General features: G+C 50.3%; 1 protein-coding gene across 3 annotated transcripts in view; it reads left to right on the top strand.

Annotated features, from left to right (window-relative positions):
* The window catches only part of PIKFYVE (phosphoinositide kinase, FYVE-type zinc finger containing), a 2037960-nt gene extending 2022883 nt beyond the window's left edge, over positions 1–15077 (top strand). For all 3 annotated transcript variants that reach the window (XM_085648834.1, XM_085648836.1, XM_085648835.1), the window contains one exon: positions 12850–15077. In XM_085648834.1, the coding sequence (XP_085504960.1) occupies positions 12850–12965 (116 nt within the window). In that variant the 3' untranslated portion in view covers positions 12966–15077. The remainder of the gene's footprint in view (positions 1–12849) is intronic.
* Positions 15078–15315: the final 238 nt, after the last annotated feature.

Here is a 15315-nt window from a genome sequence, read left to right as displayed (position 1 = left end):
TTGATGCATCTACCTTTAGAAGGTGGCAGGGGCATTCTTTAGACCAAAGGGCATCACATTGAACTGGAAGTGCTCATCTGGCGTGGAGAATGCTTTCTTTTCTTTTGCTCCAGGGGCCATGCCAATCTGCCAGTATTCTGCAGTTAAGTCAAAGGTACTTAGGTACTTGGCAGCCCCTAATTTATCTATCAATGCATCAGCTCTGGTAACGGGGTGTGCATCTGTCTTGGTGACTGCATTGAGGCCTCTGTTGGCCTCACAAAACCTAATTTCTCTCTTTCCACCCTGTGGATGAGGTTTGGGGACTAGGACCACTGGGCTGGCCCAGGGACTCTCAGAAGGCTCAATGACCCCAACTCCAGCATCTTGCTGACTTCAGCTTTGATGCTTTCTTAACTTTGTGAGACTGGCAATAGATTTTGGTCTTGACATGCAAGCTGTCTTCAGTGTCCAGATCATGGGTACAACAGGGAGTGTGAGCAGGGGTTAAGGAAAAGAGCTGTGCATACTGTTGCAGAACTTGTCTGCAATCAGCCTTCCGTTGGGAGAGAGGGCGTCTGAGTAGACAACTCCTTCTACTGACCCATCTTGCGGGCTGTAAGAGAGGAGGTCAGGGAGAGGTTCAGTCTCTGTTTCCGGACTCTCATCTGTAATCAGCATGGTCACATCAGCCCCGTAACAATAGAGTTTCAGGCTATTCACATGCCTTGCCCTTTTGGGGGACCTACTAGTGCCCAGGTCTACCAAGTAGACAACCTCACTTATTTTTCTAGGATAGTGCAAGGGCCTCTCCATTTCTCCTGGAGGGCCCTTGGTGCCACAGGTTCCAACCCCATATCTGCTGTCCTGGTTGGAACTCCACCAATGCAGCTTTCTGTTCCTATCAGAGCTTCTGGAGCTCCTGGCTTGCCTCAGGGTGTTTGGAGGCTTTCTGCATGTCCCCTGCCATCCTGGAACGAAGGCCTAGTACATAGTCCACCACATCTTGCTTTGGTACATGATGGGGTTTCACCCATCCTTCCCTCACAAAAGAAAGTGGTCTCCTTACTGGGTGGCCAAAAAGAAGTTTAAAGGGTGAGAACCCTACCCCCTTCTGAGGCAGGGTAACAGAACATCCCATCTCCTTTTGAATTTTTTCGGGGAGTCCCATTAGCATGCCTTTCAATGTCTTGTTGAATCTTTCAAGAAGACCTTGGTCTGTGGGTGATAAGGTGTTGTGAACCTATAGATCACACCACACTCATCCCACATGTGTTTTAGGTATGCATACATAACATTGGAACCTCGGTCTGATGCTACCTCCTTAGGAAACCCTACCCTGGTAAAGACACCAATGAGGACCTTGGCTACTACAGGGGCTGTAGCAGAATCTACAATGTGCTCATTGTTATATGGTAATGTTTCGGATGAAGACTTCTAACTGCCGATTCCTCACCTTAGAATATTCCCTTGGTGTCAGATAGGTAGGTGGTTTTGATCAGCTTCGGGTTGGCGTCATCCGTGTTTGAAATGACGTTGCAGTGCACAATTAAGCGCCACCGTGGCACGCAGACATCAGTACCTTTCGGATCCTGAGAACTACCTCGGTCATTGTGTACCACGTTTTTCAACTTATTGTTGAGTCTTTTTTGAGCATTGCTCCCAATGTGCTAGGAACATGTTTCCCAAAAAACCCACAGGTTTAACCCGTGTGGAGAATGTCACTGACAGATGTCTGTCTCTGACCTGTACATGGTTTGGCTGTGGTGCCTGCGCGTCGAGCCACAATCCCAAGGCCTGCTCCGATGAATCCGAACATGATTCACAAGCAGGCGTTGAAGCTCCTGGTGGCCTGTGCTGATCCTGCTCCTGTGGAAAGTCGTGAGGCCATTCCTGGAACTGTTCCTGTGGGCGATGCTTCTAGACCCCAGTACTGTACACCACCTGCAGAGCCGGCCCCCAGGCCTGCTCTGCACTACCCTGAGTTCCCAGAAGCGATGCCCGCCCAACTTAAAGAATTTTACAATGCCATACACGCCATCTTTAAGCCAACAACTCCCTCTGGCATGCCTTAGGGCCCATTGAAGCTGAGAGATGCCCCTGTTGGGTTACCTCGTACGGATTCACCACCGATGCCAGCTGGAACCTCTGGATCCACTCCCGGATCCGGACCAACGCCATCACAGGTTGGCCTAACTGCTAGAGTAATGGGAGAGGAGTTGGCCAAACGGTTAGGGCGGTCGACCTCGAATCTGGGGAACTGGGTTCGAGTCTCGGCAATGACTCTTAACATCCTGTGATTCTGGGCAAATCATTTAATCTCCCTGTGCCTAACAAAAAAAATGAATGTGTCCTCATGTAATGCAACTGGTGCTATGTAAAGCGCTATGATACCCGATTTGGGTCAAGGTCGAGCTATATAAAACTCTGAGAAAAAAAAAAAACAGGTGCCTCCTTCCATCCTGGCACCTTCTGTTCTGGCGCCCCTCGAATGTGAGCCCATCATTATTCCCGAGTCCGATCCAGCGTCGTCCGACGTCGATGCCAGCGCCATCCAGTTCCTATTTACCCCTGGACTTACCACCCCTAGATTAAATCTCCCTTTCTGAAGGGGAGATGAGGAGGAAGCGTTTGGTCCCCTTGAGGAGGACATTGACAAAAACTGGTATGTGTAGCTGTGTGTTTGATAGTGACCTGAACACCTCACCAGACTGTCTGGGATGCTTTCCCCTCCATGCCATGTATCGAAGGAAGGCTCATCCTTCACCACTGTGATGTGCAGGGTGGCAGAGGCTCTTGACCTTCAGCTGTCTTTTCAGCTGCCTGCTGTCCAGGTCAAAACCAATGTCTTGACGGAGGTGTTTCACCTAGGAGCCAGTTAACCGAAATCACTGCTCCCTTTTAAAAAAAAAGCCATCATTAACGTTTTCTTAGGGGCTTGGGCCAAACCTTGCACAGGGGCTCCTGTCCTTCGCACTATTGCCCACCGCCTTGCCCCGAGAGACCAAGCCTCCCTCTCCCAGTACCCCTCCTTGGAGAGCTTGGTTGAGCATACCTCATCGTCAAAGGTCAACCCAAAGGCTTCCATTCCACACCACCAGACAGGGAATCCAAGAGGCTGGACACCTTAGGGAAGCCTATTTTCTCTTCAAGCAGCCTAGCCTTGCAGGGTGGGAACACCGCATGCCTCTTAGGCTGATATTCCCATACTTTGTGGGACTTAGTTGCACAGCTGCTGCACATGCTTTCCAATGAGGGCCAAGCTATCCTCAACCAAGCCTTAGTAGATGGTCAGGATGTGGCAGAGTCGCTATCAGATGTAGGTTAGATACTTCAGACTCCATAGGCAGAGCTATGGCTTGTACAGTGGTGCTGTGTCACCACGCCCGGTTGCAGTCCACTGGGTTCTCTTGGGATGTCAAAGCGTCTCTGAGTGATATGCTCTTCGATGACCCTCCTTTTTGGCAACAAAGCTGACGGAGCACTCAAGGGCTGTCAAGAGAAAAGGGTACCTGCCAGATCTCTCGGGCTTTCCCTGCTTGCTTGGTCCCAGCAGCAGTCCCTTCTCCCCTACCATGACCCAACTGCAGCCATGGCCAGGACACAAATGGCATCCGCAATATCAACTGTACCCGCCAGTACATTAACCTGCTAAGTCCTTTCATGGATGGGATTGGGGATCCCAAGAGGACGCAGGAATCAAACCCAGCATACTGTCCAGTCCCCCACCCCTTCTAGCTACCGCAGCCTCTGAGTCTCTTTAGTGCACCCTCCTTTTAGCACAGTCATGCTGTTGGTGGCAGGATCAGGCACCATCTACCCCAATGGTGAGCGATAACCTCCAACAAGTGGGTGCTTCAGATTGTGCAAAAGGTGTACGCCTTCGCATTTGTGGAAACCCCTCTGCCTTTTCCACCATCCTAAGAATGGCTGAGGGCGGATCATCTGTCCTTGCTCCGTCAGGAAGTACAGCCTCTGTTGGCCAAAGGAGCCATCGAGATCGAGCCTGCACCAGAAGTTGGGCATGGTTGTCATTCCCGCTTCTTTTTGGTGCCCAAAAAAGGATGGAGACTTCTGTTCTATATTAGATCTGCGCCCTCTCAATTACTTTCTGAGAAAAGAGGAATTCATGATGCTCACATTGGCTCAGGTTCTGTCTGGGCTGGAACCAGGATGGCAGCGCTGGACCTGCAGGATGTGAATTTCCATATCCCCACACTGCTGGTCAACAGGTGTTATCTGAGGTTCATGGTACACCATAAGCATTTCCAGTTTGGCGTGCACCCTTTCGGCTTTACCAGTGCCCCTCAGCTGTTCAAGAAAGTGATGGCAGTGGTTGCTGCCCATCTACGGAGGTCGGGGGTTCCAGTGTCCTCTACCTCGACGGCTGGTTGTTGAAGGCGGGCTCACCCAGGCATTCGCTGGGGTTCACTGTCAACGTGCTGAAGTCACACCTCACCCCTTTTTCGGTGCTCCCTTCAATCTAAGCCATTCTACACACAGTGCGATTCCACACCTATCCTCTGGAGCATGAAGTCCAGGACATCCAGGCTGTGATTCTCACATTTTAACCTTTGTCCTATATTTCAGTGAAACTGACTGTAAGACTGCTGGTCCTCATGTTCTCCTGCATCCTAGTGGTGCAGTATGACACTGGCAGGCTCTGCAGTGGGATCTGAAGTATTAGTGGGCACAGCATCATAAAAATCTCTGCGACCTGGTCCATACATCGGAGGGGGCTGCACAGTATCTGCAGTGGTGACTGATAAACTGTGATTGACCCAGAGGCACACCCCTCTCCCTTTCCCACTCAGAACTGACAGTGGTGACTGGTGCATCAGTCTTGGGTTGGCACGACCACCTGGGAGAGGTTGAGATCAGATGTCTGTGGTCTCTGGTGGTGTCCCAGCTCTACATCAAACTTCTAGAGCTTAGTATGATTCATTGGCATTTAAATCCTTCCTTCCATCCATCAAAGGAAGGCTGGTTCAGGTGTTCACAGACAACACCACACCAAACAGAACAGGGTGGGGTTGTGGACCCTGTGCGAGGAGGCTGTTTGCATCTAGACTTGGCTGAAGCACCAGGACATCTTCCTGGTCTTGCAGCACCTGACAGACTCACTTTATGCCAGGGTGGATGAACTCAGCTGTTCATGCCTTGCAGATCACGAATGGCGACTAAATCCAGAGGTGTCACAGGGTCTCTTCCACATCTGGAGATAGCCTTGGCTCGATCTGTTCGCATCTGCCGAGGAAGTGCACTGTCAGCACTTCTAGGCTTTGCTGTTTCCCAAGCAGTTCTCGCTTGGAGACACATTTCGTCTTGATTGGAATTCAGGATTCCTGTATGCCTTTCTGCCACTCCTGCCACAAGTTCTCAAGAAGATCAGGACAGACATGAACTAAGTCATTGTTGTGGATCTGAATTGGGCTCGTAGGGTTTGGTATCCCGACCTCCTGAGCATCCGCATCGGTTCTCCGGTCAGTGGCCCCTTCAGAAGGATCTTTTTTTCTCTGCAGTACCCCTGCACATTGGTAGGTGACGTCGGTCAACTCCGAGTCCATTCTCATAGTTGCTGGGATGACCTGGTGGTACCTACTTACAAGCTGCCCCTGCGCCAGCCTGGTGTAGATCTGGAGAGAACTACACCTTTAGTCACTTTTTGTCTAAGCTTATATTGATATTTTGTCGACTTCTTTTCGAGTCTTCGGCTCCTGGTGCGCAAGGGTTGTCAGACCGGCTTCAAACCCTGCAAGGCCTGTCAAAAACTGATGTCTGTAACGGACCTGCATCTCGTGTGGAGCGTGACCACGACCCAAAGTCGTGCTCCGACTGCCGGGCCATAAATCCAAAGTCTTTGTGGGAGCGGTCCCGAAAGCTCTTGGAGACCCGGAAGTCGGCTCCGCGTCGCTCCCTGTCTCGCTCAAGGTGAAGGTCTTGAGACCGCTCGCAGAGCCACCACAACTTGATTCCAAGTCTTCGAAGTCCTCGGGTAAGTCAAAGCACGGGAAGAAGTCGAAGAAGCACCTGCTCTCTTCGCCTTCTCCCTGTCGGTCGGCTGACATGATGTGGGATCCGGAGTGTTGCCGCTGTAAGGCTCCGTCTTCGGTGCCTTCTTCAGGGATGACTCTGCGCCTCCCTCTGTTTCCGGGAGCCAGGGCGTCCCCTGTCCAACTTCGTGCCTTTTACAAAGCCTTCCACAGTATCTTTAGGCAGCCTGACTCTGACGGCACACCTTAATGCCCCACGGAGCCGGTCGGGTGTTCTGGGCCTTTGATGCCGACCGCCCCGGCACCAAAGGGCCCCAGCAGGTCCAGGCCTGGATTCGGATTGACACTGGTCGACCTTACTCGACCTACCCTGGTGCCGCCCCTGGCATCGGCCGTGCCCCAGGCCTACACCATCCCAATCCTCAACCCCCAGATGGACCCGAAGCCGTCGATATCGAATCTGATGCCAAAGGGTACTTTTGTTCCCCTGTTCATCCCTGGTGTTCCCTATCGCCCAGAAGGTGGTGATGAGGATTGGGAGGGGTCACTGGACTTTTTGGCAGACCAGCTTGAAGAGCCAGACTGGAGAGAGGACCTGGGTGATGCCAGTGGTCTGGACACTTATCCAGACCTTGGCATGCTTTCTCCCCCAACCATGGCTATGGAGGAGGGAGTGCCTTGCGCTGTAGTGGTGCGAAGGGCAGCCGAGGCCTTGGGCCTAATGCTCCCTTCAGTGACAGTCATGACTAATCTCCTGACAGAGGTGCTTCAGCCTGCGGCAATCTTCTTTGACCCCGTTTGCCCTTCAACTAAGCCCTCACTGACATCCTTCTGGGCACCTGGTCCAAGCCCAGCACAGGGGCTCCTGTGGAAAGGACGATTGCCCGCCCCCACCGCCTGGCTCCGGGCGACCCAGTTTTCCTCAACTAACACCCTTCCCCCCAGGGCTTGGTGGTCCAAGCCTCTTCTTCCAGAGGCGTATTCCCTTCTGCTCACCCAAACAACCAAGAATCTGGATCATCTTGGGAAGCGTATGTTCTCTTCCTCCAGCTTGGGACTGCGGTCCGTGAATACTACATGCCTCTTGGGCCGATACTCCATACTATCTGGGATACGGTCGCACAAGTGCTGCCTCAGTGCCCGGAGGAGGCGCGGGCCATTCTCTCCCAAGCAGTGGCAGATGGGAGAGACACAGCTAAATTCACGATTCAATGTGGACTGGATACTACTGATTCACTAGGCAGAACGATTGCCACGTCGGTAGCCCTTAGGTGCTACGCCTGGTTGAGCATGTCTGGCTTTTCGGGGGATGTCCAATAAACTTTACTGTACATGCCCTTCGATGACCGTCGCGTTTTTGATGACAAGATAGATTGGGCGCTGGAGCTCTTTAAGGATTCTCGTGCTACGGCCAGATCCTTGGGCCTCGCGCTGCGCCTTCTCTTCCACCTTGGTCTGCGTTACGCCCCTTTCGTGGCTACAGAAGGGACAGCCCGCCACGTCCGGCGCAGTCTAGCCACCGGTCTACGCAAGCTGGCCAGCCTCTGTGTGGCCTCGGACGTTGGACCCAGCAACCTCGCGGGTCTGAGAGCCAGCGGGCGGGCCAGTCCACCCTTTCTCCCCCGGAAGCAGCCTCGAAGACTTCAGAGTCTGACCTTTCAGGGCCACCAAATGCCAGTGGGTGGCAGGATTTGCCATCACCTCCCCCACTGGCAAACCATTACGTCGGACAGGTGGGTTTTGCAAATAGTCCGAAAGGGCTACTCCCTCCCCTTCGAGACAACCCTTCCCTCCATGCCACCATGTTTCGATCTCATGTCAGTGGATCATTTGGCACTTCGCTGCCAGGAAGTTTCAGCTCTCTTGGCCAAGAGGGTTCCTGCACCAGAAGTAGGTCGTGGTTTCTATTCCCACTACTTTCTGGTGCCCAAGAAGTACAAAGGCCTGCCTCCTATTCTAGACCTCAGTGCCCACAATCACTTCTTCTGGAAGGACAAGTTCAGAATGCTAACATTGGCTCATGTCCTGTCTGCCCTCGACCCTGGAGACTGGATGGTGGAGCTGGACTTGCAGGACGCCTATTTCCATATCCCCATCGTGCCAGCCCACAGATGCTACCTACGGTTGATGGTAGGCCACAACCATTTTCAGTTCACCATGCTCCCCTTTGGCCTTACCAGTTCCCCTCATGTGTTCACGAAAGTGATAGCTGTGGTCGCGGCTCATCTGCACAGATCAGGGGTTCCAGTCTTCCCCCATCTCGACGACTGGCTGTTGAAGGCTGGCTCGCCCAGGCTTTTGTCTCCAACCTCCAGACTACATTGGACCTCCTCGATTCGCTGGGGTTCACTATCAACGTGTCGAAGTCACACCTTACTCCCACCGACTCCCCTCTCAGACGCTCTTTCTCATCGGGCAGTTCTGGGCACAGTGCAGTTTTGGGCCTATAATACCGAGCCGCGAGTCTGGGATATTCGAGCTATGATACCGATGTTTCAGCCTCTAGTCCATATTTTGGTGAGAATGACCCTGATGCTGTTGGGCCTCATGTCCTCCTGCATCCTGCTGGTGGATCATGCCTGATGGCATATGCGGGCACTGCAGTGGGACCCGAAGTTCCAGTGGGCGCAGCACTGGGGGAACTTTCCGACTTCGTCCAGATCTGGGAGGGAACTGCACAACAGCTGCAGTGGTGGCTAACGAACTAAGCTTTGGTCAGAGACCGATCCCTCTCCCTTCCCCAACCACACCTCGGTGTAGTGACTGATGTGTCACTCCTGAGATGGGGTGACCATTTGGGGGAGGCAGAGATCACTGGCATCTGGTCTCCGGAGGAGTCCGGGCTCCATATCACCCTGCTGGAGCTCCGGGCGAACAGCCTGCCACTGAGAGCATTTCTTCCCTCTCTCAGTGGGAAGGTGGTGCAGGTGAACACTGACAACACCACCGCCATGTGGTACTGCAGCAAACATGGCGGGTGGGGTTGTAGACCCTATGTCAGGAGGCTCTTCGCCTCTGGACATGGCTGGAACATCAGGGCATGACCCTGTTGGTTCAACACCTGGCAGGTTCTCTGAACGCCAGGGCGGACGAACTCAGTCATCGGTGCCTGGTAGATCACGAATGGCTTCTTCACTTGGAGGTGGTGCAAGGTCTCTTTCAGCGGTGGGGAGAGCCTTGGTTAGATCTGTTCGCCATCAAAGAAAATGCGGTATGTCAACACTTCTGCGCATTGGAGTTTCCAAGGCGGTGCTCACTCTGCGATGCTTTTTGTCACGAGTGAGGGCAGCCTCCTGTACGTATTTCGGCCTGTGCCACTTCTGATCAGAGTGTTGAAGAAGATTAAGCAAGATGGCCCAAGTTATTCTTGTGGCTCCGGACTGGGCACGAAGATTCTCGTACCCAGAGCTCCTGAGCATGGCCATCGATCCTCCACTTAGACTGCCTCTTCGGGAGGATCTTCTGTCGCAGCAGCAGGGAAGGGTCCTTCACCCAAACCTTTCCAGCCTCCACCTCCCTGCGTGGAGATTGATCAGCAACAGTTAACAGCTTTCGACCTTCCGCCTGAAGGGTGTAATGTCATCTTGGCAGTCAGACATCCCTCCACTAAATCGGTATGCACCTGCAGATGGAACAAGTTTGTGGCATGGTGCGCAACAAAGGCTGTGAATCTCCTTTCTGCCCCTCTTTCTGAGGTCCTCTTGTATGTATTTTTTGGGGCCCAGAAGGGTTCTGGTCTGAGCACTCTTAAAGGTTATCTTGCGGCTATCTCTGCCTTCCTTCAGATGCCTGATCAGCCCTCCTTGTTCAAGTCCCCTCTTGTAAATAGGTTTTTTGAAGGCATTACTCATCTTTTTCCTCCATCTGCTTTCATAATGCCCCAGTGGGACTTGAATCATGTTCTTACCTATCTCATGTGTGCTCCCTTCGAGCCCCTTCATAACGGTCCTCTCGGGCTCCTCACTCTGTAAACTGCCTTCCTTGTTGACATTACTTCTGCTCGCAGGGTGAGTGAGCTTTAAGCTGTTTCCCCCAAGCCCCCTTTCTTCTCCGTGCTTCGAACGAGGCCCTTGTTCTTTCCAAAAGTGGTTACATCTTTTCACAATAGACAAACGATTGCTTTGCCCACTTTTTTCCTACCTTTGCACCCTTCCAAGGAGGAGGAGAGACTCCACCGTCTGGACCCTAAGCGTGCGCTCTCTTTCTACCTTGACCGCACAAAAGATTTCTGGGTGGATGATCAACTCTTCGTTGGCTATGTAGGTGCCAAGAAAGGTAGGGCTGTTCGAAAGCATACCATCTCTAAATGGGTTGTCCTTGTTATCAAAATTTGTTACGCTTTGTAGAAAAGTGAACCTCCAGTGGGGCTACGTGCTCACTCCACTAGAGCTACGGCAGCCACCACTGCATTGGCACGTGGAGTCCCACTTCTTGATATCTGTCAGGCAGCCACGTGGGCATTCTTGCACACGTTCACTAAACATTACTGCCTGGACAGTCAAGTTCGGAGGGACGGCTATTTTGCCTGTTCGGTCCTCCAGGACTTCCTGGTGTGAACTTTGTTTGCAGACCCTCCTCCGTGGATGGTATTGCTGAGGTATCTATTCTAAGGAGAGGAATCTATAACTGACTGTCTCTTTCAGATCAACAAGTTACTTACCTTCTGTAATGATGTATCTGTAAGAGTCATAGGTTAGTTATAGATTCATTACCGCCTTACCCATCCTCCACGCTATGCGAACAGACTTCTAGGGATAGGTACTCTCTTACAGGGCCCTAGTTGAAGCTCACCGGTGTCTTGCATGACGTCAGCACGCAGGTGCGGCATCTAAGTAGGCAGTGTGATGTCATCCTGGCGACCACGAAGCCGACGACAGACGCGGAGTCGACCCATGCCACTTACCTACGCACAGGGGTGCTGCTAAGAAAAATGTCTCCGGATCCAGTCTGACGCCTGGGGCAAAAATCTATGGTAAGGAATCTATAACTAACCTCTGTCTCTTACAGATACATCATTACTGAAGGTAAGTAACTTGTTCTTTTGGTTTTGTGTTCCTCACATCAGGTGGACACCTTTCTGCATGCACTGTTGCAGTTGTTAAAGTTTCTATTGTCTCTAGCCCGGCAGGGCCTTGCCCTGGGCACTGTTATGGGTTACTTGTCGGCCGTTTCAACTTTTCCTGTGGCTGCCAAATCAATCATCCCTGTTCATGTCACCGGTTTTGACTTGTGTTTTTTAAAGATTTGCAACTCTTGCTTCCCCCCTGCTCCTTTTGTAATGCCTCAATCTGGTCCTCAGATATCTCATGTGTGCCTAATTCGAGCCTCTCCACAGCTTTTCCCTGCAGCTCTTGACTATCAAAACGGTCTTCCTGGTGGCCATTACATTTGCCAGTACTCCCGCTATTTTCCTGGCAAACTGGTTCTTCAGATCAGTGCCTCTTTTCTGCTGAAAGTTGTCAGACCATTTAATGTTGGCCAGAGCATCACACTGCCTACTTTCCTCACTCCGTCTCATCCTTCCATGGAGGACTGACCATCGACTGGAGCCAAAGAGAGCTCTTTCATTCTATATTAATCGCACTAAAGACTTTTGTGTGGATGATCTGCTCTTCATTAAGTTCCCTAGAGCAAAAAAGGGCAAGGCTATGCAGAAGTGGACCATCTCTTGATTGATTGTACTACTCATTAATATCTGCTACACATTAGCCAAGAGGCAGCCTCCGGAAGGCTTGCGAGCCTATTCCACCAGTTCGAAGGCTGCTACTACTGCATTGGCACGTGGGCTACCTGTCCTGGACCTATGCCAAGCCGCTTGTGGACATCCTTGCACACATTTACGAAGTTCTTCTGCTTGGACTGTCAGGTCTGTCCAGACTTGTATTTTGGCTGTTTGGTCCCACAGGATTTTCTGGCTGGAACCAGTTTGTAGACCCATCACCGGGCAGGTATTGCTTGGGTATCTATTCTAAGGTGAGAAATCTGCAGTTAGAAGTGTGTAGCAGTAGAACAAGTTACTTACCTTTGGTAACGGCTTTTTATGGTAGAGACTTTATCCAACCGCAGTTTCCTACCCATCCCTCCTATTCTATCCACTCTGCGACTGGGCTCTAAACTTTAAAGATCCTCTACTCCGGTCAAAACATTGATTTTTAAGGGGCTCCACATATTTCACATGGAAATGGTCATGAAAGAAACTGTTGTCAGCACACTAAGGTGGCGCTTATATGGTCACCTCGACGTCACTTCCAACGTGGTTGATGCAGAGCCGATCAGTGCCACCATCCTGCAGGCAGAGCTACTGCTCAAGAATTTCGGGATCCATCATCGTGCTTGGGGAATATTCAGGGCCGGACTGGCCATAGCGGACACCAGGCGTTTTCCTGGTTGGCTGGAATGGTGGGAACCGGTTTTGGACCGGTTGGAGCCAATTTTGGTACAGGGTGGCGGTTTTGCAGCAGTGCTGCAATATCGGCTCACGTTCCAAAAGCAAGCAGCAGCAGTGTTTTCCACCAAAACAACCCCCCCCACCCCCCCCTTCCCTCTCGTGGTCGGTCAAACTTATTTGCCAAGGCTGGTTTGCGTTCACAGTCCGGCTCTGGGAATATTCTAAGGTAAGTAACTTGTTCATTAAGAAAGGAAAGTTCAAACATGAGACAAGCAATCGACCTTCATTCACCAGCAATCAACGGGATGAAGAAAGATGCATAACAGGAACAGTGATAATTATTGTGTTGAACACGAGCTTCCGTTTACAAAAGAACTAGTACATTATAGACATTTCATATGCTCATGTAAAGCGTTGTATATGTATCTACAGTTTTGATTCAAAAACAAAATGCGTTTGCTAAGAGTATGTTTTTCTCAAATTTGTCAGGTAAAATGCCAACGGTGGTTTCTCCGGAGCTGTACCGAACCAGGTTCTGCGAAGCCATGGATAAGTACTTCCTCATGGTGCCGGACCATTGGACAGGCTTGGGTCTGAACTGTTGAGTGAATCCAGCATATCTGAGTGGAAATGAAATGATGGATGACGTTGCTGGAGTGAATAGCACGTTTGAAGGAAGAGAACGTTTATAATCCGAAGTGTTACTTCCCACTGTTCTGAAACTCCAAACTCACCAGTTCCTCGGAAAACGGAAAGAAATGTGTAGATTTGGACGTTACAGGGCAAACAGCTGAAGTTCAAAAACTGCCATCTTCACTGCACTTTAATCTGAGTCCGTCTTGCTGAGTGAGGCTGTTCTTCACGCCACGTTACAGCATTTACGAATGTTTGGCCACTTGAGCACCTCACCCCGCAGTACTGGAGGGAGGCGCTGTGTCCTGCTCCCGAGGGATCTGGAGACATGCACAGTATTAAGTCGCGCATCCTTGAAGGACGATATATTCATAATGGGCGTAGATAGGAAATTGTTTTAAAAATGTCTCCACACTGGTAGTATATACGAGAAGTTTTAGCAAACTTCTTGAGCAAGAAAACGTTGAAAGGTGTGTGAGAAACGTGCATGTGGTTTGAAGGACACCACGTTCGTAGGGACTGCAAATCTCCCCTCTGCTCCACTACATTTAGGGCACACCTGAGCATTAATTAGTGGACATTGCTCAAAGAAACGGGTGTGACAGACGAGAAAACGGTGAGCACCCGTTGGTTCAGCTGCTCCTGCTACACACACATTCTCCTTAATCGTTGTTTACCGTGAAGGGCAGAAAAAAACACCGTGCAGCTAAGTAATGAGAGACTGGTCCCAGGGAGTGTGCAGTTTCTACAGACCAGTTGGCGCTGGGTTGAGATTGGCGTTGACACGTCCTGGGCTGCCACGTGTTGCAGTGAGTGCTGGGCGGGCATGTTTTCAGCATTTCTCTTGAGCAGTTGATGAGGACAGCGACGCAAGTAGCAGAAGTGAGGGACGCAGAGGCCTGTCAGAATGTCCAGGAAAGAGAATAAAGTGGACGTTCTTGGTTTAAGTGTAAGCTTTCTTGGGAATAATGAATGTTGTGGATGCAAATTTAGGCCGCGGATTTCCTACATCTGTATAATCTAGCTGTTGTCAGCAGCGAATTCAGGTTAGATTATGGCAGTGTAGCCCACATGGTTAGTCTCAGCCATATCTGCCATGCAAATTCTGGATTTAAGAAGCATTCCATTCCAGGCCTCTGAAGGCCGTGGAAGTTAACATTCCGCGTGTAGAGGGGCATGAGAGGGCTCAAAATATGTTCAAATTAATTGCACACTCCTACTGCCTCACAAAGCAGACCTGTGCTACGGATCGTCCTTTTGGGTCAGTTTTTTTGTTTTGAGTTTTTAACAAATGTTTTGTGAAATTGCTTAGTTGTGTAAAAACCTCTCCCGGGTCATTACAGTGAAGAGGTGTTCTTTGGTGAACGCAGAGTTTATGAAAAATAAACTTTAAAGTACGTATGTATGTGATGGCCCGGGATCTCGATCAAATTAAGAACAGTTCCTATTCGTCTTTCTCAAGGACACAGCACATTTTATTCTTGCCATTTCTTCTCGCATGGTGGTATTGTTTGCCACCGGATTATTGTATAAAGATTATTACCACAAAGAATCTCGATTTAGCACTTTCCCAGGTCTGGGAATAAACACACTTAGGTAGCTCGTTTCTATATATTTAACATGCAGTTAGTAATCTGTAAACAATGCAGTTTTCGGGGCCAGGGATTGCTGTTTATCAAAAGTACAAAATGAGGGCAGCATGGTTGCAAATAGCAGGTACCGCGTTGTCACCATGAGAACGTGAGTGCTAGCCAGGATGGAGCATACACGAAGGGTTTCTGAGTTGGGGGCAAACGTTTACATTTTCTGTGGTTTTTTGAATGCCTATGTTTTGTGAGCCCATTAATGTACACTTTTCGGCAGTAACTATCATATGCAGTGAGGCCTGTCTATTATTTTGCCCACCTGGTCATCATTGTCATTCCTTTTGTCATTGTTTGTTCTGAGATACAATGAAAGCTTCCTGTTTTGTTTGCTCTAACCATAGAAACGGATTCTTTCTTCCCATGAAGCTGAGCGGCCTGACGGTTTACAAACAACGCAACAATCTACGGAATAAAGACAGATTATTTTTTAAGCAAAAAGTGTAATCTTCGTATTTTCTTGGTGTCTAAAGCATGGACTGCTAGTTAAACTTGTTTGTGTTTCTTTCTGCATCAGTGCGGCGTAGGTATCAGTTGCCTATAAGATTGCTACTTCTGTGCATTATTGAATTCACACACAAAAAGTATACAGTATCCACCATAAATGCATGTATTGCTATTGGGTCACAATACACTAGGGGTGTCTGTACAAAAGGGCCTAAGCCCCTGGTGGTTTAAG

This window comes from Triturus cristatus, chromosome 3_2 (assembly GCF_964204655.1).
Source record: "Triturus cristatus chromosome 3_2, aTriCri1.1, whole genome shotgun sequence".
Classification (NCBI taxonomy): Eukaryota; Metazoa; Chordata; class Amphibia; order Caudata; family Salamandridae; genus Triturus; species Triturus cristatus.
This window is presented reverse-complemented; position numbering and strand designations above follow the sequence as displayed.